Source organism: Heteronotia binoei, chromosome 9 (genome assembly GCF_032191835.1).
Source record: "Heteronotia binoei isolate CCM8104 ecotype False Entrance Well chromosome 9, APGP_CSIRO_Hbin_v1, whole genome shotgun sequence".
In the NCBI taxonomy this organism is placed as follows: domain Eukaryota; kingdom Metazoa; phylum Chordata; class Lepidosauria; order Squamata; family Gekkonidae; genus Heteronotia; species Heteronotia binoei.
Window position 1 is genome coordinate 24,233,086 of NC_083231.1, and position 26,737 is coordinate 24,259,822.

The following is a 26,737-nucleotide window of genomic DNA, read 5'->3' on the forward strand; positions in this document are numbered from 1 at the left end:
CTTCCCTCATGGAAGAAATTGTTTGTCCTGTGCTACTTGGTATTTCTGAGGAAGAAACTAACACGGAGTCTATACATTTTTAGAAAATATTTATTTCTTGCGCACAGTCTAGGCAAAGGACCCTTTCCCCAGAGAAGATGCCCCCAGCTTGCTTGTAGCCCCTCTTTCCTCCCCTCCCCTGTAAAGAAACACTGGCGCCAAGTTTTTTTCCCTCCCTCCCAGTCAAGAGACGGCGCCTCGCTCGAACTGATTGGTCGGCTGGCTAATTTATGGCGCCAGCCTCGCAGCCCATTGGCCAGCCCATTTGACGGCTCCCGCGCGGCGGTGCGCTGCTACCTGTTAGATGAAGGTGGCTTTCTCGCGCTCTTCTCAAGTGGCGCCGCCGCCGCTGCTTCTCCTCTCTCAGCAGCTGGCGGGCAGGTGGGAGAAGAGGGGCGGCGCTGCCGGAGAGGACCGGAGGCGAGACTAGAGTCCCCGCACAGGCAGGCAGGCGGTGCCCAGGCCGGGACCTCGCATGGAGTCGTGGCGGCGGCGCCCCTGTTGCCCGCTGCCTCTCTGGAGCCCCGGCGGCGGGGCGAAGCTCCTGCTCCTGCTTTTGACGGTGCGCCTGGGGAGCTGGTGAGTGGGGGCGGGGGCGCCAAAAGGGACTGCCTGGAGGGGGGGGGGAGTCATTGCTGGCTAGTTTAGGGCTTCACCTGCCTCCCTTGCGCTCTGCTAGGCAGCAGAAGCATGTGCTTTTCTGTGTGTTTATATTCCTCTGTTTCTCACTGGGGTCGCACTACTTGCTCGTTTGGGGACTTTTATTCCTCCCCTCCAGACCCGAAAGGGGAGTTGCTTCAAGTTGTGGTGCGTGCAGCCTTGCGGGCGCTCAGAATCTTCGCCTGTGCTTCTCTCCGGTGCCAACTTTTGACGACTTTTCTCCCGATCTCCCCGGGAGTTAAGAATTCGGGAGGACCGCGAAGCCTGCTCCCGGTTGCAGTTCTGCGTCCCCGCTCGGTCCTTCGGCAGTTGCTCCTTCCTGGCTGCCCTCACTCACACCCCCAAACGATGCGCTTTCCAGCTGGATTTTGCCGTTTCGCGCAGGAAAATCCAGTTGGAAAGGGCATAGAAAGTGGATTGGAAGTGCATCGTTCAGTGCGGCTGGTCGCAGCCCCCTAAGAAGCGTGCCTGAGGGTTGGAGGTGGAGATCCTCAAAGTTGGTGGGGTGGGTTCCCTGAGCAAATCCCACCGGCTTCTGTGTTTCGGGCTGCTAGCCTTGACGCCTTTCCAAAGAGTAAGTTACTTCTGAGTAAACAGGCTGAAGGGGGAGGAGGCTTTTCTCCTGAACGCTCTGGAAAGGAAACCGAGGCGGGCTGGATTCAACTGTTCCTCTCTGCTGCGTAAAGGAGGCAAACTTTTCGGTCTCTCTTTTTGACGCGACGAGGAAGCAGGAGAGGTGGTTGCAAATATCCATTTGTTGCTCATCGGGCCCGATCCTGTGCGCGTTTCCTCGATCCTGTGCGTGTTTCAATCCGGCTGAGCCTTATTCCCCGAGACTGCGAGTCTAAGGATATTTGGAATAATAAACATTTACTCAGGCGTGTGTGGGGAGGGGGGGGAGAATGGGGTGGGAATCAACGGGGCTTGCTCTCTCCGCCGCACCTCCTAAGCCCACTCCTGCAGAAATGTGCCGCCCAAAACACTGGAATGTATTTAGGAATAGTCAGCCTTAAGACAGAATGATCAGGTTTGCCTCTTGTATGAGGCAGTGTGTCTCGTTCAGTGGAGAGCAGCTTTTCAGCGTGTTTGTTCTGATCTTTAAACGTAGGGAAGAAAAATGCTTAAATCTAATGAAGGCAACTGAATGGTCTTTTCCAAATTTGTATCAAGAACTGAGTCCCTCCCAACCCCAAATGTTCTTCTGGGTTTAAAATAGCATGTCTTGCCTACCGTGGAGGGGAGTGTCCCATTAGAACATTTCTTAGGACAGAGTGGGGGATTGTTTTTCTTTGCAGGGAGGGCGGGGGGGGGGGGAGGTAATATAAGTCAACTGGGATTCTGTACTCTCCATGATGCCAGTTTGCACAACTGGTTGAGAAGCAACTAGTTTGGGGTGTGTCTGCGCAAATGGTCTCCAACTGATCTCTCAAAGTGAGCAACTTGTTGCCCTCGGAAAGAGTACTGGCTTGCCGAACCTGGGGCTAAATCAGCCTTAGCATTAGAAGTGAACCAGACACCTGATTCCCACAACAATCCCTTCCCCGTCTGTCATCTCTACAAAAATAAAGGGACCTCCTTACTTGTAGTGAAACTGAATCGACAGCTGCCTATATGTGCTGCTACCTGTGTCCCTCCTCCTCCATATTTTAAACTATGCCTGTATGAACATATGAAGCTGCCTTATACCGAATCAGACTCTTGGTCCATCAAAGTCAGTATTGTCTTCTCAGACTGGCAGCGGCTCTTTCTCCAGGGTCTCAAGCTGAGGTTTTTCACACCTATGTGCCTGGACTCTTTTTTGGAGATATTGTAGGTTCAGACGGATATTTCAACAGGCACCACTGTAAAAAAAAAAAAAAATCTGTACCCCTTGTATACCAGTGGGGAGGTCCTACAGAGATTTGGAAAGCTTGCTGAACTAATAATAATAATAATAAAAAGGTAGTCCCTTGTGCAAGCACCAGTCGTTTCTGACTCTGGGGTGACATCGCATCATGACGTTTTCATGGCAGACTTTTTACAGAGTGGTTTGCCATTTATTTCCCCAGTTATTTACACTCCCCCCCCCCAGCAAGCTGGGTACTCATTTTACCGACCTCGGAAGGATGGAAGGCTGAGTCAGCCTTGAGCCGGCTACCTGAACCCAGCTTCCACTGGGATCGAACTCAGGTCCTGAGCAGAGCTTAGAACTGCAGTACTGCAGCTTTACCACTCTGCGTCACAGAGCTTCTTTTTAAAGCAATGCAAAATCCAAGCTGACCTTAGGGGAAGTGGCTGTGTGAATGTGCTGCTTGTAACGGTCCCTAGAAGGTTTTAAACAAGAAGGAAACTGAATCAATTATACTTCTCGAACCCCTTTGCGATTCCCAGGCAATGCACGCAGCTCCCCCAGCTTGTTTTTATTTTCATAAAGACATTTAAGCTGATGTACAAGTCAAACAGTGGAAACAGAGCAAATTATCATTCCAGGGAGAGGGGGTCAGTGAGCTGCAGCACATGTGTTGTATCCAGGGTGGAAACAACAATCTATTTAAATATGCTAAATGTATTTGAAGTTCTTCATGCTGGGCTATCATTTATCCATCTGTGTGAAGTGTGCACATCTTAAGCGTATCTCTCAGCTTCAGAAGACTGCTACGGGAGCCCAGCTTAGGAATGCCACTGATTATCCCTTTCTTAGGTGTGTGCTGTAGCATGTATCTTCTTAACGGTGCATCTGCTGGGGCTGGTGAGAGCTTTGACAGATTATTGTAACATTTTCTTTTTCAAAGGCATCGATGGAAATGATACCAACAGAGTGATGTGCTGCTTGTGAATGATTCTTAATGAACACATTGCATTGTAGGTATATATATAAGTGGGTTGAATAGGGGAGGGGGATGCTCATTGAGCTAGTTGACAGACTTTTTTGGAAAAGCAAGAGCTGGTGAGGTAAGTCTACTTGAAAACTTGCAGGGGGGGGAGTCATTAGTGCAGTATTTAGTGAGGAATTGAACTGACATATGCTAGAGGAATCATTCGTAATTGCTGAAGTGTTTAATTTTTTGTGGCTTAGATGTAATTATCTTTAAATTACAAAACAATTAAATGGAAGGGAGGGGGAAAGAATAATTTGATGCATCTTTTTTTGTTCCAGGCTGAACTTCTGTAGCTGAGCGTTCAGTAGAAACACCTGCGCATGTATCGTCTATCTTGGCTGAAGGTTGTTTTTTGTTTTGTTTTTAATGACAAATGGTAGTAAGTTAACTGTGAGCTGTTTTGGGCTAGCCATGTGGCCCTGCCACTCAGAATTCTAACCTCTAAGCAATGTGTTTGTTTACTGTTCAAGCCAGCCCCATAGCTAGGGACCGTGGGGGGAGGGGGCCACGTGGGAGTTGGGGGACCTTTAAATCATGCAGGAGGCTGGTGGCTGCTCCCACCACCTCTCCTGTGTGATTTAGAACTCATCAGCTGATTTATGGGTCCTATAAATGGCATGGGTGACCCACCTGCACGATTTAAACCATGCAGGCAGGAGAGGGAGGGGGCAGCCCTGGGATGGGGGGTGAGGGCCACCCAAAACGGTCAGGATGCCAGGCCCCGTGGGCCCCGGGTTAGCTACAGGCCTGGTTCAAGCAATGGCCTGGAATACCGAGGTACCCCATTGTAACCGTTTATCAAGCAGAAAGGAGTTATAGTAACTTTCTTCTCTCTTGTGATCTTCTCCCTTGTTAATAAACACTCCATTGCAGCTGTCACTAACATGATGCTACTGGACATTACTGTGCTTGCTGAGGTGTTTCCTTCCACCCTTTGCTCCCCAACTCCCCAGCATCTCTTCCCCAAAGCAAACAGCCAATTTGGGCATTCTTCATTAAGAACCCAGGAAAGCATCACATTTGTACATGAAGGGGCACCCATCTAGAAACAGCTGCCTTCATCACAGGCTTGGCCACCTCCTAACACTGGGTGACACTTCCCACGAAAGCTTACGTTCTAAATAAAAATTGGTTGGTCTTAATGGCGCAACTTCACTCCTGCTTCGTTCAACATTTTGTAATTGGACTTGGCCCCATGGTAGCCATTTAGTTGTACCCATTACCTGTTTTCAGAACTCTGATGCTGCCCACGGGTTCAACAGGGTTGGGGACTGCCCATTGCTATATTCTTTCACGTGCCAGAAATGGATTTTATTGAAGTGGCAAGGGAAAACAAGTCCTCCAGGATTCCTGTTGCAAATGATTCAGAAAACACCTGTGAGAGCCAGTGTGGTATAGAGGTTAAGAGTGGCAGGCTGTAATATGGGGAACTGGGTTTGATTCCCCACTCCTCCACCTGTGGCCTGCTGGGTTGCCTTGGGCCAGCTGCAGTTCTTTCAAAACTCTCAGCCTTGCCTACCTCACAAAAGTGGCTGTTGTGGGGAGAAGAAAGGAAGGAGATGGTAAGCCACTTTGAGACTCCTGCCAACAAAAGTCCGTATATTCGAAGCGATGGTATTCGTAGTTGTAATGTGAGAGCTGAACCATAAGGAATGCCAAGCGCAGAAGAATAGAGGCTTTTGAGCTGTGGTGCTGGAGAAGAATCTTGAGAGTCCCTTGGACTGCAAGAAGATCAAAATCAGTCAGTCCTGAGGGAAATCAACCCTGACTGTTCCCTGGAAGGTCAGATGCTGAAGCTCAAATACTTTGGCCACCAAATGAGAAGGGAGCACTCACTGGAGAAGATCCTGATGCTGGGAAAAACAAGGCAAAAGAAGAAGGGGATGGCAAAATATGAGATGGCTGGACAGCGTTACTGATGTAACTAACACGAATTTGAGCATACTTCGGAGGATGGTGGAAGACAGGAGGGCCTGGTGTGACTTGGTCCATGGAGTCGCAAAGAGTTGGAATCAACTGTCAAGCAATCAATCAATCAATCACATTTTATTTGTATCCCGCCCTCCCCGACTAAGCGGCTCAGGGCGGCTAACAGCATAAAATTCGGTACATACATTGTATAATAAATAACATTTAAAAACAGTTAATTAAAATCCATAAAATTCTGGAAACATTAATACATTTAGTGCTATTCCATCTGCGAGTTTATTTGGCAATTTAGTAGTATCAGCTGGTGAAGGCCATTTGGAACAGGATGGTTTTGCAGGCCCTGCGGAATTGTTCAGTGTCCCGCAGGGCCCGCATTTCCTCTGGAAGTTGATTCCACAGCTGTGGGGCCAAAACTGAGAAGGCCCGAGTACGAGTACTCTGGAGTCTTACCTCCTTTGGGCCAGGGATAGTCAGCAGGTTCTTCCCTGCTGACCTCAGTGCTCTCTGGGGTTCATATGGGGAGAGGCGGTCCCTAAGGTAGGCAGGTCCTCGGCCACTGTGCGATTGAACAACAACTAAGGTAGAGAAAAGCAGGGTATAAAACCCAACTCTTCTCCTGCCTAGTAGTGTTATACTTCCTTATATAAAAAATGAACACACAAATACATATAGCTGCCTTATACTGCATTAGACCCTTAGTCCATCAAAGTCAGTATCGCCTACTCAGACTGGCAACAGCTATCCAGGATCTGAGGTCTTTCCCATCACCTACTTCCAGATGCTTTAATTGGAGTTGCTGGGGATTGAACCTGCAACCTTCTGCATGCCAAGCAGATGCTCTGCCAATGACCCTCTAAAAAGTCTTCCTCTACACATTGGAATACATAAGGCTATCTTATACTGAATCAGATCTTTGGTCCATGAGAGTCAATATTGCCTACTTGCACTTAGGCAGAAGTCTTTCACATCACCTACAGCAAGATCCTTTAACTAGAGATGCAAAGGATAGAACCCAGAGCCTTCTGCATGTCAATCTTGTTACATGCCAATATTAGATTGTGTCCATGTATTTAAAGTGTGAATCTGTCGGTGAAGAGGACAGATTTGGGGGGGGGGGGGATTATGAAGGACTTTGGTTTCGTTTAGCACATAACTTTTAGTTGCCCATAATGAGATATCTCCAGGTACAGAAGAGTTGGCACCAGGAATTGGTTAAAAGAAAAAAAAATATTGCATCTTACACAGTCTTGTTCTCCTATGTTTTCTGAATGCTTTTATCAACTTTTTGTTTCATGCATTTGGGTTGCTGGTGTTCCTATTTAATTTTTAAGCCACCAGTGTAAAAAAGTGAGCATCAGCTTTAGGAGTATTCTTTTAGTGCATTCAGAGCAGAGGTTGGGGGAGACACAAGTTCAACTCCACACTGACCAGTGACACCCTGTGTTCAGTAGCTGGAATTTGCACACTGAAATAGTATGTTCCAATAATCTGGTAAGATCTCTGTGTTTATTTAAAATAGCTTAGCCAGAGGACTGGGGTTTTAAAAAGGTAAAGGTAGTCCCCTGTGCAAACACCAGTCGTTTTTGACCCTGGGGTGACATCGCATCACGACGTTTTCAAGGCAGACTTTTTACGGAGTGGTTTGCCATTGCCTTCCCCAGTCATTTACGCTTTCCCCCCAGCATGGTAATAACAAGGCCAGTGTCAAGTGTTTTGTCTGCTGATAGACCATTACAAAAGAAGAGCTAAGGGCAATTCAGATAGCTCATGACTAGTCGGTCTGGCATTATTGTGACCCGCAAGTCATGCAGAACAAACAGTGTTAATTGATTAAGCAGCATAAAAATCATATCTTAGCATATATCATTTGATCCTAATATCATAAGATGAACAAGGTAAGGCTTTTCAAAAGAAATTATAAAGCCATTATCTCAACCTTCATAGCTGAGGACCAAAAGCTTAGCTGCTTGTACAGTAATTCTTTGGTTAGCTACCTTGGTACTCCTAGAGGTGTGGCTTTCAGCCCTTGCCATCTTAAGACTGATCAGGGTACCTGAGACCCATCCCTTTGTGCAAGAGAGTAGCCCATTCTCCATTCCTCCAAAGCGTGGGTGCTAGCTCTGATTAAATTAAGTAACATGTACATTTGCATTATCCAACTACTCCATTCCATCTGCGATACTTCTTGGAAGATTTCATAAAACTCCCTATGCTAACAGACTGTGCACTTGTGCATGTCCAGAGATAGCAACTTTAGAAAATGTGTTCTTAAACTGTACTTTTTACTCTGACCTGTGCTCCATAATCATTGACCCCTGTTTGAGTGAGCAAACAGCAAAGTCCGACAAATATTTATTTATTTATTTATTCGATTTATATCCCGCCCTACCCCACCAAGGCGGGCTCAGGGCGGCTTACAATTCCAAAAGCTAATAAAATCAGTTTAAAATGCATTAATAATTATACAATAAAATATATAAAATACATAAAAATACATAAAACTCACATCAATATGCACTATGCTACCTTTTCGTAGCATAGTGCATGCATATTCGACAATATAAACTTGTCGTCTTGTTGTCAACTTGGAACCAATTGATAATTGAAACTTGCAAATTTTTTTATATCTAGCATCCAGGAGGCGCTTAATGTATTTGCAAATTGCCATTTGATGGGTGGATTGGTTCCCTGTTATGTTCGATATCATGCCAGTAAAGGTTATTGTATTGCGTTGTAACTGCTCCATTAGCAGCTCTACCCTAAACCCATGAGGGTTTTGCGCTTTCATTTTAAAAGCTTGAGTGAGGCAGTTTTCTCATTATTGGAACTGCTTTATCTACAGCACTGTCTCATCTGAAAAGAGGCGACTAAAGGCCCACTCCAACCTGAGGCGACTAAAGGCCCACTCCAATACAATGGAAAAACTCATCCGAGAGCTACTGTTTGCTGATGATGCTGCACTCGTCTCCCACTCGGTATCAGCTCTGCAGCATATGACGTCCTGCTTTGCAGAGGCTGCCAAGCTATTCGGCCTAGAAGTTAGTCTGAAGAAGACAGAAGTTCTCCACCAGCCTGCACCCCAGGAAGATTATCACCCTCCCTGCATCACTGTGGGTGAATCAGTTCTGAAGACAGTCCAGCAGTTCAGCTACCTGGGGTGCATCATCTCCTCAGATGCTAAGATCGACAAGGAGATTGACAACAGGCTGGCAAAGGCAAACCGTGCCTTTGGCCGACTGCACAAAAGAGTGTGGAGCAACAAGCATCTAAAAAAAGGCACAAAAATCAATGTTTACAAAGCGGTTGTGATGACAACCCTCATCTACGGCTCCGAATCGTGGGTTTTATACCGTCATCACCTGCGACTCCTTGAGCGCTTTCATCAGCGCTGCCTTCGCACCATCCTCAACATCCACTGGAGTGACTTTGTGACCAACACTGAAATTCTCAAGCGGGCGGAGGTTACCAGCATCGAGGCACTGCTGTTGAAGACACAGCTGCGCTGGGCAGGGCATATTTCTAGGATGGAAAACCACCGCATTCCCAAGATTGCCCTGTATGGCGAACTCTCCACCGGCCATCGAAATAGAGGGGCACCAAAGAAGAGGTACAAGGACTCCTTGAAGAAATCCCTTGGCACCTGTCGCATCAACCATCACCAGTGGTCTGACCTAGCCTCAGATCGCAAAGCATGGAGGCACACCATCCACCAGGCTGTCTCTTCTTTTGAGAACGCACGCATAGCTGGTCTTGAGGACAAAAGGAGATTGAGGAAGAATCGCACTGCTACAGCACCAACCCTAAATCAGACTTTTCCCTGCAGCCACTGTGGCCGGACCTGCCTGTCCCGCATTGGTCTTGTCAGCCACCAGCGAGCCTGCAGCAGACGTGGACTATTGCACCCTTCTTAAACCTTCGTTCGCGAAGCCAAGCCGAGAGAGAGTCTCATCTGATATCATCCACTGTGACAGTTTTGCTCACCTGAGCAAGGGCCAGGGCTTATTATTTCTTCTTCTTCTTCTTTTTTTTTGAGCAGGAACGCAGTTCCGGCTGGCTTGGTGTCAGGGGGTGTGGCCTAACATGCAAACAAGTTCCTGCTGAGCTTTCCCTACAAAATAGCCCTATGTGAAACATTGGTGACATCAGGGGTGTGTGGCCGAATATGAAAATGAGTTCCTGCTGGGCATTTTCTACAACAAAAGCCCTGGCAAGAACCTTTTGAAGGTGGCACCTTGCAAATGGGTGAGATCGACAGTGGCCTCTGCCAAGGGTTGCCAACCTCCCAGTGGTGCCTGGATATCTCCTTCTATTACAACTGATCTCCAGGGGACCAAGATCAGTTCCCCTGGAGAAAATGGTTGCTTTGGAGAGTGGACACTCTGGCACTGTCTCCCACTGATGGCTCTTCCCTCCCCAGACCATGCCCTGCCCAGGCTCCACTCCCAAATCTTCAGGTGTTTTCCCAACCCAGAACAGGTAACCCTACCCTATACCTGAGCATCCTCTTATGTGGCCCCTCCTGGTGGAAGATGGGTCTGACAATGCCAGGGAAGTTCCCGCATTGGCATTCTTCTGTAGAATGTGTAAAACAGAACTTATTAGGTGAAAGTAAGTAGATTTCACGGCCATTTCAGTCTTTCTAATTTTGAGATGAGTAGGAAGTTTCTTATGGGAGTGAACCCACAGATTACAGGTCCTTGTGCAAGGTTCTTTTCAATTGCATGTAGAGTTCGCAATGATACATTATGTTCTGAAGCCAAATTTTAATTGCTATTTTATATAACTTCCCACTGTTATCGTATGCGATGCTCGAATATTTTGTAAGTATTTTAGCTTTGTTTTATTGGCTTTTGTAAAAAAAAATTTCTGATTTGTGTTGGTCGTTGACCGTATTAAAATTGAACAAACAAATTAATTTATTAGGAGGTTGTTTCTAAAGTAGGAGACGTTGTTGCCCTGACCTGGACAGTGCAGGCAAGTCCAATCCCATCAGATCTTGGAAGCTAAACAGGGTCAACCCTGGCAAGCGATGGAGTCTTGTGAGCAAAAATTTTACTTTGTGAGCTACTGGCATGAAAGTTGTGAGCTGCTGCATCAATTAGGTGGTAAATTAGTGGTAAAGCTGCAGTACTGCAGTCAGAGCCCTCTGCTCATGACCTGAGTTTGAACCCAGAGGAAGCTGGGTTCAGGTAGCCGGCTCGAAGCTGTCTCAGCCTTCCATCCTTCTGAGGTCGGTAAAATGAGTCTCCAGCTTACTGGGGGGAAAGTGTAGACGATTGGGGAAGGCAATGGCAAACCAACCCGTAAAAAGAATGCCGGGAAAACGTTGTGAAAGCAACGTCATCCCAGAGTCGAAAACGACTGGGGACGACCTTTACCTTTTAGGGACATTTTTCCTAAGCTAAGACAAAAATGTGTGAGCTGTAGGCTAAAAAAGTGTGCACTAGCTCACACTAACTTAGCTTAGAGGGAACACTGCTGGCAAGTATTTGGATGGGAGATCTCCACAGAATACCAGAGTCGGGATGCAGAGGCAGGCTATCGAGCCATTTCTCTGAATGTCCTCCATGCCCCAGTGGGAGTTGCCGGAGGTCACCATGACTTCCACACACAAGGGCACAAATATGTGCATGCATACTCACAAATGCAAAAATATGGCAAATAAAGCAGGAGACATTGTTGTGGTTAATGTTTGTTTAATGCTTGTAAATATTTTATTGTATGTAGTTTTAATTTTTGGTAATCCTTCATGTGTCTTTGTAAGAAAGGCAGACTGTACACGATATAACATACAAATCATCAGACTCAGTCATTTAAAGTATAGATTATTATCAGTCTATTATAGTTTATAAGTCTATTGCGAGAGGCAGAGGAATTAAGGACAAGAGAGGGGAAATTTGTTATATCTTGCTGCAACATCTTAACTAATGCTTTGCAAGGAAAGGAAGAGAGTTGGGTGCAAGGAAAGGAAGAGAGAAAGGCCAGACTATTATAGAAAATGTCCTTGATTAGCAGGCTGCAGCTGGAGTTTCACGATTTGCTCAGTTGCTGGATTGGTTGATGGGTTTAGCATGCTCTGTTAGGCAAGTTTGCTTCAGTCTTGGAGAAAGGGAAGTCTAGCCGATAGCAGAGTGCCTTCACTGTGCTCACAGACTTTCTTGTGCCCCTACTGGCAGCAGCCAGAATTACATTAAAATAAATGGAAAGTTTGGCCTTGGAGAACAAAATGAAGCTGGGCAAAAGCTAAAAGTTTTGTCAAGAGAACAAGCTGGTCATAGCAAGCACCCTCTTCCAACAACCTAAAAGGTGACTCTACACATGGACATCACCTGATGGACAACCAAGAAATAGCCTTCGACTGATTAATAAACTGTATGCCGTCGGAAATGAAATAACATCAAATGATATTAGCTCCTGACTGTTTTAATGTTTACTTGTAATTTTAATTATGATGTAATTACGTGTTAATTTATGTGCATTGTGATTTTATGGGTTGTGAGCCTCCCTGAGCCTGCTTTGGCGGGGACGGTGGGATATAAATGTAATAAGCCTAAACCTAAATCAGATTGGTTATATACTCTGCAGTCAAAGATGGAGAAGCTCCTTACAGTCAGCAAAAACAAGACCTGGAGCTGACTGTGACTCAGATCATGAGCTACTGGAAGACAGGACAGTCTGGCATGACTTGGTCCAAGGGGTTGCAAAGAGTCGAACTCGACTGTGTGATAGAACAACAAAATTGAAAGACCTTCGGCTGGATGCAGCATGAAGTTGACTTCAAAGGCCCCACCAAATTTTGTCTCTCCAGGCCCGTTCTCTCAGTGGCCCTGGGCAATATCCTTGCCAGGAAAACATTTGAGTCGCACAGTTCCCTTCCCATGGCCTGTAGAAATGAGGTATTCAAATAACTCTCAGATCAAAACGTGTTCCGTAATTACTGGATACAAAAAACGTCTATCTTTTAAAATTGTATGTGATTTGTTCAGATTTTGAGCTAATTATTCAAATGCGAAGAATGGGCTTATTGGATTTTATAGTTGCTCTACATGCTCAAAGGTACATGTTAGAACATGCTCATTGCCGGAAAAGATCAGTAATGTTGCACAATTTAGCAGTTTTCATAATCCCCTTCTAAGCTTGCAAGAAATTGTAGGGTTCCTTGGAACATACTCTGAAGCCATTGACTTATCATAATTCATGGCTGTACCTGATGTGACTGTGTAAAATACAGTACTTGCTTTTAAATACATGGTGAAACAGCAACTTGCATAATTATGATAAGAGTAGCATTTGGTAGATCAGGAAGGTAATATGCTTTAGAAGCTTTAGGCTGCACTCCTGAAATCACTTTCCTGGGAATCGGGCATACTTCCGAGTAGCTCTGATTATCCTGCTTCCCTTAATTGCTCCCCAGAGGGTACTAAGATTGGGAACTCAACATCTATTAGTGATCCCCAGGCTGAGAGAGGTGAGATTGATGACTACTAGGGATCATGCCTTCTCAGTAGCAGCCCCCTACTGGTAGAATCAGCTGCCAGAAAAGGTTAGGACCTTGCAGGACCTCAATTCCGCAAGGCCTGTAAGACCATTCTCTTCTGGCTTGCTTTCAGCTGACCTTTGAGACCTACAACAGCAGGAGGAATCCAAGAAATACTGACGCCAGGGTAACTGAATAACACCAAAATGTTATTAGCACCAACTGTTTTAAATTGTTTTATTAATTGATTTTATTATTATGAGGTACCATTGTGTTAGTCTTTTATGGTTATTATGACCAATGTTGTAAGCTGCCCTGAGCCTGCCTCGGTGGGGAGGCGGGGTATAAATTTAATAAACTAAACTAAACAACTTAATTGCTCTTATATTTATGGGGTTTTGTGTGTGTGTGTGTGTGGGGGGGGGGAAATGACTTCCTAATATTTTGTTATTAAAACATCAAACCGATATTTAATCTGCGTCAAATTGAAGAATGGAGATAATTCCCAGTTCTCAAATGGTTTTCTTTGCGAGGGATATGCTGCATACGTTGAGACCTTGAAGGTGTATTGGCAGGCAGTTCTGTGACAACAGCTGTGTGGTGTGAAAGACAGCTGTGATAGCAATTGAAGGTTTGCTTCCACCAGCCAGAGGACAAATAAAATGATACGTGACAAAGTTTTTGGTCTTTTCCCCTAAGAGTTCATTTTACATGGCATAAAACAGACAAACCAACTTTTACACAAATGCTGTAACCCTGGAACTCTGGGTACTTTGTAGACTTCTAGATATTCCTATAAACAAGTTGTCCTAGCCATATATAAGGATGCACTTCAGCTGCGTCTGCACACATGACTGCGTTAACCCTGCCCTCTTTAAGGCAGTGAGACAAACGAGCAGGCAACATTCTTGATTCTGTGCAAACATGCATATTGCAACAAGATCGACAGTTGTGCCCCTCTTTCAGTGCAAGTTGCAGATTTATGTGCCCAGGCTAGCCTGATCTTATTAGATCTCAGAAGCTAAGCAGGGGCAGCTCTGGTCAGTATTTGGAAGGGAGACCACCAAGAAATACCAAGGTCGTGACTTAGAGGCAGGCAACGGGAAGCCACCTCTGAACGTCTCTTGCCTTGAAAACCCTTTGGGGTTGCCATAAGTCAGCTGTGATTTGATTCGAATATTCAGTACGATTGTGCCAGTGGAGGCATAAATGTGTAGTCTTGCATAAGGTCACAAAATGGTGTGCAAAACCAAGTTACCAGGTTCATTTTTTGCGGGTACTAGTGGCTGTTGGGAACCAGCCTTCTGCTGCTTTGGCTTTCCCATAAGCAAAATGGGCTTGCTAGTCATCGTGATGTGTCTCACTTATTTCCCTCAATTTGCATTGTGTGTGTATATATAATTTGTCATGACATTAGAATGAAAAAAAAAAATAACTAACTAGTCTCTTTCTCAAAAGTCTTCAGCTAGGAACCTCCAGAAGTCTTTATTGTTATATTTAAACATCATTCAGCCAAAGTCTCAGTTCCTTCCTGAATGGGAAAGAGACTTTTTCTGCAAATGCAGACTATTTAGCTTCTTAAACGATGGGAACAATGGCACAGAAACACATATAAAATCTAAGTGGATAAATGAATAAAGATCTCCAGTCAAAGACACCTTGAACATCATGCTATGCTCTATTTTCTGTAAAAAGAATTAGAAAAGATGGATTTTAAACAGCAGGTGTTAGCAGCATTGCTTAAGGTATTATTTGGAAGGCATAAAGATAGCAATGAAAATGAAGTACTTGTGTGTGTGTGGGGGGGTCTAGATAGGCTGCAGTGGAATTGGAAACTAAGAGGACAAAAGAATCTGCATTAGCTTATTCCTTGTTCTAAAAAAAAAAAAAACCCTGAGTCAGCCTCTTTAACATAAGAGTTAAAACTAGTTTTATTAAGAAAGCAATTTGATAGTAATTTCCACTGATTTAAATGCAAAGCTTGTTTCCTAAATGTAAACTCCCCCCCCCCTTCCAGTTGAGATGAAATCATCAAGGGGTTCTACCCTTTACCTAAGAGAGTCTCCCTGTCAGTTGGCAGGAAGGTGGGGAAAAATTGTCCCCATCTTATGGGAAATCAAATTCTAATTTGTAGAGGAAGCATGAAACCAAGATATATGAGCCTTGCCTTGGGATCCTCGCTCACCAGGAGAGGGAAGAAGAGTCTATTTTAAAACCACTGGAGTAAACAGAGAAGAATTAAGTTCTGCTGCATCACATGACCTTGCTTCCACAATCTTTCTTACAGCCCACCTGTGATACTGTAAAGCTAGAGTGTTGAACTCATTTATTATGAGGGCCAGATCTGACATAAATGAGTTGTGGCCGGGCCATGTGTGCACCTATTTAAGATTAGGTAGCAGAGATATAAAGTTTTTAAAGGACACAGAAAAACAAGACTAAGGGTTTTTTTAAAAAAATACTTAAAACATGTTTAAAACATTAGCACTCATTCATCTTAAAGGTGCTTTCTTTGTATTTCTCCCATGGGATCCAGGGAACTGGGCAAAGGAAGCTCTGACTCTTTCCCTCCCTCTTCAGGAGACCAGAAGGGGAACGAGCCTCAACCAATGGAGAAAATCGAGGTTTTGCTCTGTAGCTCCTGTGTGATTGAGCAAGCCTTGCAAAGCAAGTTGAGATGCAGAAGGAAGTAAGAGAGAGGAAGAAGGAAGCAGACAAGAGCCAGTTGCCCGGGGCCTGATAGGAGCCCTCTGGGGGCCTGATTCAGCCCCCGGGCCACATGTTTGACACCCCTGTGTAAATCATTGCTGTGGTATGACATGAGACTGAGCAGGATTCAGTTCCTGTGACCCACATGGTCCAATTTTGTTGGAAAATAGCCCCCACACCCTGCTTTTTTAACACACGAATAAGCCTGGTTGCTTTTCTTTTTTCAGTCTGGGACTGGTAACTGAGAGAATGATAAAGTGTATTGGAACAAAGATGCAGCTACATTCTCCAGTGTGCAAAGGGGAGTAGCTGCCTTCTGTGGGAGGAAATCGCAGCCTCTGCCTCTATATCTCTCTCTAATCTGCCTTAATTTGCTGAAAACAAATACAAACAAGCCTTGCCCTAGTCTGCGTAGTATGTGCACAGACCAGATAATGGAATAGCTCAGGCAAACATGACACATCTTTATATAGAACAGAAAAACCTCCTGGAATCAGGCCTCAGATTCAGCAGGAGCTTACAGGAGCACAGCTCCTGAACCTTTCTGAGGGTTCCCCCTCCTCCTCCTCCATCTACCTACCTTGTCCATTGAATAGTAGGTGTAACTGCATATCAGTCCCTGGATTAGGAGAGCAGGCAGCCAGCCAGCCACCAGGAGTTTTGCCATGCCCCCAGCAGCCGTCATTAACCCCTGGAGAAGCCCATGCCAACCTTTCTCCACTTATGTGATTTTGGGCAGTGGGTGGCTTGCTGGCCTTTTGACTGGGGTTGGGGCAGCCCAGGGGAGCCCCTGGTGAGCAAAGCCTGCTTGGGCTGGCTTGGACAAGGCCTCACTTGCCCAGGGGTCTCCTTTCTTGCCTCGGGTTGCTTTTGGCTGGGGAGGAGTGGCATATGCTAATGAGCTTCACCCCCTATTTTTCTACAAAACGACCCCTGCCTAGAATCATAAGAAACTCCCCAGTGATTAGTGCAAAGTGGAAATATGCCCAGAAATACCAGTCAGAATTATTCTGTCTGGTAGGAAGATGTGCTAACTATCTTGGTTGGATGAAATCCCTGTCTCACACAACAGTGAGACATTTTATTAGCACTTTCTTCCATTGTTGACCCTCCTGCTGTCAGGGGAAACAAAAACAGACAACAAGCTTCCTGAATAAGTAGAGAGCAGAAAGTTTCCAACTTAGTCCAAATATCAGAAATCATTTTCTTATAATGATGCACTTCGTTTCTTAATGGGCTATGGATTGGGTCAGATTACAATTAGTAAAGATGTGACTGGCTGTACCTAATGCAAAAGATAGATTCAGGTGGGTTGGTCTGAAGCAATAGAACAAAATGCCCACTCAAAATAGAATGTATGCACACAAAATACCCAGAATTAAAGTTCGTTGGTCTTAAAGGTGCCACTGGATTCAAACATTGTAATAATGAAAAAGAGTAACTGATCAAAAACTGTCAATTCAAATCTAGGCCATATTTATCCGAAGTTTTGTATAGCCGAAGTTAGTGCTATTTTCCAACTTTATGTCCCAGTTATGGAAGGGGTGAACTATGAACCAAACTGGTTTGTATCGGTTCATGACCCCTGCTTTCCGCTCCCAGAAAAAAGTGGCAGGGAGCAGAAAGCAGGGAGCTAAATGGCTCTGAGCCACTTAAACCTTTGCTTTCAGCTCTCCACAAAAAAAGCGGCAGGGATAAGAAAGCAGGAGTTTAAATGGTTTGGAGCCATTTAAACCTGTGCTTTCTGATCCCTGACACTCAGCTGTTTTTCGTGAAGAGCAGAAAATAGAGGTTTAAATGGCTTGGCTTCATGAGCCAGTTTGTGCTCATCCTTTGTTCCAACATGGTAGACAGTTTTCACATCCTCTGTTGGTCTCTGCAATCCTTTCAGGACTCTCTTCCTTCTCTTGTAGGCTGCTCATGAGCTTCTCTCTCAAGCTATCCCTTGTGTGCCACTGGGTGTATAGCCATCCCATCCTGACTTAATATCTTGTCAAAAGCAGCTTCTCTCTCTGTGTGTGTATGTTTTTTAAACCTACATAAATACTGCTTTGGTTGAATCTGGAAGTGCTCTTTCTCGGGACAAGTGCCACTACCTTCTTGAAGGAGACTGCTATTTTTTTAAAAAAATGGAGGACAAACTCCACTCTGTCCCTGTCATTTTCTTTTGTTATCGCCAACAAGAATTTAAAAATGCATGTATCTTAATTTGCAGAGTGTAAATATCCTGTCAATATGTTTCAGCTGTGTGTGGGCTATTAGATGAATTTCATCTAATCTTGACCAGTAGCCTAGAGGAGAAGAGATCATAAGTGACAGTGCAGATCATGTTAATGAAAAGAGACCTTTCCAAAGGCAGGGAATGAGACTGGTCACAAAAATAACACTGAAGGATCCCATGGAATACTAGAGTAAAACAGTGAATCAGGCTTGCACAAGACACAGTGATGAAGTACCTTGATTGATAGACAGGTAAAGTATACACAGCCTGCTATTGCACACATATTAGATGTACCTCCAATGCAACTATTTGAGTACTAAGAATTCAAATGCTAAGATGGGCCATACGGAGCTTCCTTGGAACTAGGACAGGGTGTAAGGTTTTGCCCAGAATCTATCACAAGACTTCTTGAGTAAATGCAAAAGAAGCTTTTCATGAAGAATCAGGTAGCAAACACTTGTAACAGGTGCACGCAAGACTATTTGTCTGGCCGGGCTGACATTGCACAAAAGTTACAGCCCAGATATAGGTTACAGGTTAATGCCCCATCATTTCTCCCACCTAACCCTCTCCTGCTCAAAAGTCTTTGAATTAGTTCCCAGACTATGGTGTTGCTTCTCTCCAAGGTCACATTCCAGTTTTGCAGACATTTTCAGTTAGCACCTATCTTCCATTCCCAGGGAGACGAGATTAGACCCTTTCTTCCCACAACCAGTTACACTCATTTATGGCTTTATATAGGGGTGGAATTCTAACAGGAGCTCCTTTGCGTATTAGACCACATACCCCTGATGTAGCCAATTCCCCAACAGCTTTTTTGTAAGCTCTTGGAGGATTGGCTATATCGGGGGTGCAGCCTAATATGCAAAGGAGCTCCTGCTAGAATTCCACTCCTGTCTTTATATATTACCTATCCCAGTCTACATAAATCCATATGAAATATAATGAATATATATAAAAGTTATTAAATATTGACATTATAATACAGAGATTAGTGCAGTCATAAATGCATGTACATAGATGCATATGTGAATACATGGAATAATACAGTAGTGGCTATATGGGTATGCTTGGGCAATTAACCATTCATCAGCAATGACAGCAATACTGGGGAAATCAATAAGCTGTTACTGAACCACAAAACTGAAACAGATCCTTGTCAGGGACTTGTACCTGACACACAGGGGTTAGCATCTAAGGTAGCTGTTGGAGACCAGATGCCATCAATACAGGACTTGCCTTGGGGTGTTCCATAGGGCTCAGTTTTATCCCCCATACTACCGAATCTCTCTAATGCTTTTAGAGGAAATCATTCATTATTTTGGAATGGCCTGTCCTCAATATGCTGAAGACACCCTGCTCTGTACTTCTTCATCCAAATTGCCAGATGATGCTGTAAGAGTCCTAACCCTTTCAGTTGTGGTTTAGTGGCTAAGGGTGAACAAGATGAAAATCTTGACAAAATGGAGGTAATGTTGGTTGGGAAGCCTAAGGTCTTGAAAGGACATGGTGCATCCCACTTTTTGTGGGGTCCAGCTGACTCTCACTGTGAATATTGTGGAAGCTTTTACTAGTGCAAAAAGTAGCAGCTCGGTTATTTGTATAGGAATTGGTCGTGTTGAACACGTGACATTGCTTCTGTTGTAAAGTAATGGCTCTAGATATTGATCTGCTTCCTGGTGCTAGTTCTTGCCTTTGAAACCTTTCGTGATCTTGGGCCCACATATCTGAAGGACTGCCTTTCTTGGCAGGAACCTGAGTGTTAGCTCAGCACAACTTCCACATGAAATTCTGTGTTTTTTCTGTTCATTGCTCCTCTCATATTAAATAGGCATGGAAGACTGTTCTGTTTCAGAGGACTTGTGTGCATTGCTGATCAATATATTGTTACGTTGTTTTTGGTTTTATAATTATGCTATTGTTGATGTGTATATTTTAAGGCAGTTTTGTTGTTCTTCAAGGATGGCTTATGGGCCATGTTTTGTAAGTTGCCAAGCTGGAAATCTAACAAGCATGTTCTGAACCTTGTTGGTTTCCAGAGATTAATAAGCCTCCAGACTGAAGAAAGACGGATGAAATGTCTTGATATCTAGAACAGAAGTCTTTGGAAGGGCTTCTTTTAGTTCCACAAACTAAATACTGGAATATCGTTACTCCTTGGAAAGACTGTTTTTGAGCTGTCTTCTGTGAATGTCTTTTTGCTACATGCTCTTGTCTATTTGAAGTTCTACTTGCAAGCTTTGTCAGAACACCACTAACCTCTACATTACACTGTTGTGTTGTTTAAAATTTATGGTGTCTCTTAGAGGTTTTTTATTTACAAAGCTATTGGGAAAGGCAAAGCATGATTTTTTTTTAAATAAATAAAAATATTCCGTAACTGCATTGCTCTTAATGCAGTTTTGGATTGAACTGTCTTTATTCTTGCAGGAAAAACCATGACCGATTTCCCACTCACCTTGTTTCGGTCTTGTTGCTCCTTTTCCCTGTAAGGCTGCTGCTGGATTTCGCGCAAGCTGCCCCAACCCAGCGAGTTGCCGTGCCCCTTTTCAAGTTCTCTCACGACTTGAAGAGAGGCGGAGCAACTCGCCGGGTCGGTGCAGTTTGTGCGAAATCCAGCAGCAGCCCCACAGAGAAGAGGAGCATGAGAGCAGTGTAAGTTTAGTGGGAAATCGGTCCATGTGTTTTTCATATTAGCAATACTACCTGTTGCTAGGACCTTGCGTTCAAAAGCTTGTGTAGGGCAGTAGCTGTCAACTGGCCAGTGCATAGATTTGTCAGAAGACCTCTGTGTGTCCCAATGGCTCCTTAATGGAAGTAGAAGAAATGTGTACTAGTTAATTAAGCTCCTGAGTTTGTATCTTCAATGACTGACTTATAAATAGCGGCAGAGCATCTTTTGTAGCTGTATTTTCTGTATTTATAAAATTATGTTTGGAATGCTCACTAGATTGACAGGAGCTTATTTACTTTTGTTAAATCTGATTAATTGACCATGATCTGAATGGATGAGTGACTGATTTTGTATTGTTTGGGCTGAAAAACAGCAATTCAGATGTGAGCGAATGATTGGCTGATTGTGTTGTGTTCTGCATTTGGTTATTTTCGAAAAGGGGGATGCCAACGTTTCAGCTTATTTTTCTGATAAAAGGGCTGCTCATTCTCCATGATAAATCTGCCTCAAAAGATACAGACAACAGGAACTGTGTATACAGTTACACTGGGAGGAGAACAATGAGAAATCTAAAATCAGCAGGTTAAAATGCCATATTGAATGAAAACATTGAGGTGTTAGATAAGAAAGCATAATTAGAAAATAAATTGGACATTCGGGAAAGTGAACTTTTTATGATAAGATGCAGAAGGTGCTTGTAGAACACCAGGAAGAAATCAAATGTCTGAGTATTAATTAAACCTGTTAATTGTGTAAGCTGAAAATTTGGAAAATAAAGCCAGAAGAAACCATTTAATGTGACATGTCCCTGGGAGGGTAGTGGGGGAGAGGTGGAGGTGATTGGCATAGCAGTTTCCTACTTCATGGGAAATCGTATATCATCTTTATTAAACTTGAAGGCAGAAGAAGCTAGAGTAGAATCAGTGTCTAGACTGAAATGCCATTATACTCGCCTGATAAAAGTCCCAGATATATTTTTATAAAACATCTCAACAGTAGTTTGAAGCACGTATATGGCATGTTGCATGGTAGATAGTTCCTAAATTCGTCAGATAACCATCAGACTTACCAGTTGTGACAGAGTGATACAATCAGACTTATCAAGCGTATGTTTTAAAAATATTTTTCCCCATCCCAAGGGTAAGATATTTATTTTTTTACAGAGAAAATAAGAATGATGTTCCCTGTTGGACTGTGTGGAACATTGCATGGAGAAATCAGAATGGAGAACTCCCCTTCTCAATCTCCACTTTCCTCAGACACTGCCCCCAAATCTTCAGGAATTTCCCAAGCTGGAGATGGCAGCTGAAACTCTTTCTTAAGTCTTTTAAAGTTTTGATAAGACAATTGAATTAGATCTTCTGCAGCTTTGGGGTCAGGTGTCATTCATATGTTGAAGATACTGTTCCTGCTTTTGTTAGGATTGCCAAGTCCCCTGTGGCCTCCAGTGGGGGACTTTTTTCATGTGTGCAACGTGTGCGTGTGGTGTGATGACATCACCCGAAAGTGATGTCATCATGCTGGCAATGTTGCGCACTGGCCACTCTGGGCATTTCCAGGAAAATTCTATGGTTTCCGCAGACACTCTAGCAATTTACTGGAGTGTCCAGGAAACCATAGAGTTTTCCCAGAAACACCCAGAGCGGATGGCATGCAACATTGCCAGTGCGATGACCTCACTTCCAGGTGACATCATCACACAGGCAACTTTGGGCGGGGATCTGGACCCCCAATGCGGGAAAAACCCTGCCTGGTCTGGAAGTTTGGCAGTTCTAGCTTCTGTTTTTAACTTTTCTTTTCTTAAGCTTATCTATTCTGAGCTAATACTTAGAAGCTGGCATCAAGGGAATGAGAGTGAATAAGTTGAAACTGAATCTGGAGGGTTTAACTCATTACTAAGTTTACTGTCTCCTATAGGTAAAACAGGCAAGAAAATTTGGAATTGCAATGACTAGCAAACTTTCTAAGGTTCGAAATATCCTTTGAAGAGGGATTAAAATGAACGTGTTAGTATCGATTTATCAGCATCCACTTGTGTTTCATTGTCAAAGTTTTATAATTAGAATAAACACATTGGAAAAAAGGTAAAACATAAAGAACATCCTGGTTTTTATGCTATTCTGAAGTTCTAATCTATAATATATGCTATGCCACCTAATATATTATGTGTTACAAGTTACAACATTTGCTTTTATTGATTACCTATACATTATACATTAGTTTTATGTAATAGTAATATGTTGATCAGTGATTTCTAAAGTGCTTGGCTAGACCAACCCATATTTTTGTGTCTTCTTTTTAAAAGGCTCATTTGTCTATTACACCAAAATTAGAAGAAAGATTACTTTTACAAGATCACCAGAAGCAGAAATATTTTACAAGATCACCAGAAGCAAAAATATATTAAATGTTTTGGCTTATTAAAGGACCAACTCGGATATCATCGCAAACCACAATTCTGCGGAAGTTTAACTTGTCCTAATAGATTTGTATCAGCTATCAAGCACCTTTGGTTTGAGGTTGCAAACCAGTGTTTGTGTTATGTTTAGCACAGGGCTCTTTTTCTAGCAGGAGTTCCTCTGCATATTAGGCCACTCCCCCTGATGTACCCAATCCTCCCGGAGCTTACAGTAGGCCCTGTACGAAGAGCCCTCTAAGCTCTTGGAGGATTGGCTACATCGGGGGCGTGGCCTAATATGCAGAGGAACTCCTGCTAGAAAAAGAGCCCTGGTTTAGCATAATGTCCAAATAACAAACCATAGTTAGTTCCTACGGTTGCCAGGTCCTCTCAGGCCACTGCCAGGGGTTGAGTGAGTAGGGTTGCCAAATCCAGGTTGGAAAACTCATGGAGATTTGGGGATGGATCCTGGGGAGGACAGGGACCTCTATGGGGTACAATGCCATAGAATCCACTCTGCAAAGCATCCATTTTCTCCAGGAAGACTGATCTCTGTAGTCTGGAGATGAGCTGTAATTCTGGAGACTCCCCAGGTCCCACCTGGAGGCTGGCATCCCTCTATGAAGGTAGGGTTGCCAGCTTCCAGATAGTGAATGGAGATCTCCTGGAATTACAACTGGTCTCTAGACAACAGAGATCAGTTCCCTTGGAGAAAATGGCAGCTTTGGAAGGTGGATAGGACCCTCCTCTCTCCAAACCCAACCCTCTCCAAACTCTACCCTCCCAGTCTCCAGGAGTTTCATTACCTGGAGCTTCCAACTCTGTTTGGAGGCTATGTTATTTAGAGACTGAGCACACTGAAAATGGAAGTGGACAAGGAGCTCCAAACTTTGATTTACCTGGAAGATAATTTAAAATAAATACTGTTTCATTACATTGTGAGCTGTTTCATTACATTTTACTGTTTCATTACATTGTTAGCTGCATTGAGCCTGCATAAAGAGAAACATAGGATATAAGTCACACATTTTTAACCTCAGAGCACTTGGTTAGAGCCAACACTGTGGGGATTCCGATAATGAAATGTAAGAGGTAGGTGTCAACAGCCTATTGACATCCTTAGTAAAGGCTTTTAGAGAATTGATCCAATAACTGCTTCCTTCAGAGGTGTTGGAAAGACCTCACCGTCTCCCTCTACAAGAGAGGGGCCTACCACCTTTGCCTGGTACTCTTTTAGAAGCCAAAAATGAAGATCCTCTTGGTATCAACAGATCAGATCAGTCTCTGAAATCTCTCCATAAAGCCCCAACAAGTGGTTGCTTCTGACACCTCAGGTAATGGATTCACATGTAGCCTGGCATAAAAACTGAAGCCGATAAGTGAGATTTTTTATCCTCAGTAAGCCATGGAACTGGAAACCTACCTGAAGATGAGAGAGGACACCAAGGACTGAACTTCTCTAATGGCTTGTGAGTCCAGGCACACACGGCACTCCAAAGATCCAGCATATGCCCTTTTTCATGGGTTGGGCTCATCACAGATGTATCAGCAAGCTCCAATAATTTGGGGGGTCTTAAATGTTTGTGCAAGCCATAGTTTAGTGCAATATTGGAACTGAACCAGAATGCAGTGGAGTGAATATTATGTGTATTTACTATTGAAGAAAATCCCATAGAAGCTAGTTGGGTTTATTCGCCAGGCTTTCAGCTGGACATCACTTGTTACGGGCCTCCCCCCCCCTTCCTTCCATCCCAGTATTATAAGACCTGCTGGACCTGGACAATAGGCCATGTCTGTGAGGCAGAATTTGCCATTTTAGTACCTATTGTTACTTTGTATATACCTATATACTTTAAATTGTTTTTTTTTACTGTTGATTGTTTTTATGATGTAACCTGCCCTGAGCCTGTTCTACGGGAAGAGCAGACTAAGAACTGAATAAAACAAATGAACAAAATAAATAAAATTTCCAAAGTTCAAGGGTCCCTGGGTTTTTAAAGCCTGCAGGCACCTTTGGAATTCTGACACAGAGTGATGGGCACAGTCACAAAATGGTTGCCACAGGAGGCAGAGCTAGCCACAAAATGTCTGGGGGTGAGATTATGCATAATTTAGGATTGCCAATCTCCAGGTGGCAGCTAGAGATCTCCTGGGATTACCATCGTTCTCCAGGTGACAGAGATCCATTCACCTGGAGAAACTGCCCACCTCAGAAGGTGGACTCCATGGCATTATACCCCACTGAGGTAACTTCCCTCCACAAACACTGCCACCCTCAGGCTCCACACCCCAAATTTCCAGATATTTCCCAGTCTGGAGCTGGAAACCCTAATACTCTTAAACATTTCAGACAGAGTATCTGTTTAACAGGATGCCTTTTAAAATAAACATTATTTTAAAACATGTACTTGCTACATATACGTAGCTTACTTTCAGTCAGGGGTGGAATTCTAACAGGAGCTCCTTTGCACATTAGGCCACACACCCCTGATGTAGCCAATCCTCCAAGAGCTTAAGTAGGCCCTGTACTAAGAGCCCTGTAAACTCTTGGAGGAGTAGCTATATCAGAGGTGTGTGGCCTAATATGCAAAGGAGTTCCTGCTACAAAAAAGGCCCTGCTTTCTGTCATGCAGTGTGAGTCTTCTTTGCTATGGTGTCATCTGCTGCCAGAGCAATGTTTTTCAAAAATCTGCAGAGCCAATCCGAAGCCCTGCTAGCAGCGCTGGCCCGTGGGTGCATGGCACCCCAGGCAGGCTCCCTGCCCACCGCCATCCTCCCTCTCTTCACGGCACTGGCAGGCAGTGCCACACTCTGTTGCCACCCCCCTTGCCGTGCTCCACCGCACCAAGGCTGGTCCTTACTGGCTTCAATGCAGTTGGTGCGGCTTCTACTTCTTTAAACAGCCCACGACGCAAGAGGAGACTTCGCTCCCCCTGCTTCCCGAAACTGGAAGCAAGGGGGAGTGAAGTCTCCTATTGTGTTGCGGGCTGTTCAAATAAGTAGAAGCCATGCCAGCCACATTGAAACCAGTAAGGACCAGCCTCTGTGCAGCACGGTGTGGTGTGGCACACAGGGGGGGGGGGATGGTGACAGAGCGCAGCGCTGCCTGGCAGTTCTGTGAAGGGAAGGAGGGCGGCGGGGGGCTTGAGGTGGCGGGGATGGAGGCAAACTAGGCGTTTGCCATGGACACCTGGGGGGGAGTGCAATTCGGCGCCCCCTACCTCCTGGCACCCTAGGCAACTGCCTAGTTTGCCTAGTGGGCGAGCTGGCCCTGCCTGCTAGGCATAGCCACCATTTGGCCTCACCCGTTCTCTAAAAATGCTTCATAGGCAACCCAGAGAATTTAAGTGCAAAATTCCAGTCAGCTTCATAAGGCTAGAGCATCTTGCCTTGGCATTTTTCCTAATGTGGGAGAGCATTCAATATGAGATGCCCCTTCTATTACCTGCAGTCAAAGCAGAACAACCCAGTAAGAGCCATACCACAATGATAATTCTTGCTGATGGTTTAATTCGGCGGTTAGAATAAAACATTGCCTGAAGGACCCCTAGTCCCCTTCACACTGCTGGAAAAGCCAATGTCTGGTGTACAAAGGACAAGAGGAGAAATCACAGTATATATGTTGCAAAACTTGACATAAGCTTTTCCAATAAAAGGATAGCACCTCATCTTTTATTGCCAGGGACAGTGCAACATTAAACTTGTTCCGACTCTGTTCTAAACTAATTTTTGCTCTTCTATGTGTGCAGAGGGAAAATGTTCTCAGTTATTC

The 26,737-nt window shown here is 44.4% G+C and overlaps 1 protein-coding gene across 3 annotated transcripts in view; it reads left to right on the forward strand.

The window, feature by feature from the left end:
• Positions 1-489: 489 nt before the first annotated feature.
• The window catches only part of GABRG1 (gamma-aminobutyric acid type A receptor subunit gamma1), a 137,687-nt gene continuing 111,439 nt past the window's right edge, over positions 490-26,737 (forward strand). For 2 of the 3 annotated variants that reach the window (XM_060246305.1, XM_060246306.1), the window contains exon 1: positions 496-618. In XM_060246305.1, the coding sequence (XP_060102288.1) occupies positions 515-618 (104 nt within the window). In that variant the 5' untranslated portion in view covers positions 496-514. Of the gene's footprint in view, positions 619-26,737 lie in introns of all 3 variants that reach the window. The other variant, XM_060246307.1, reaches the window with a different exon arrangement.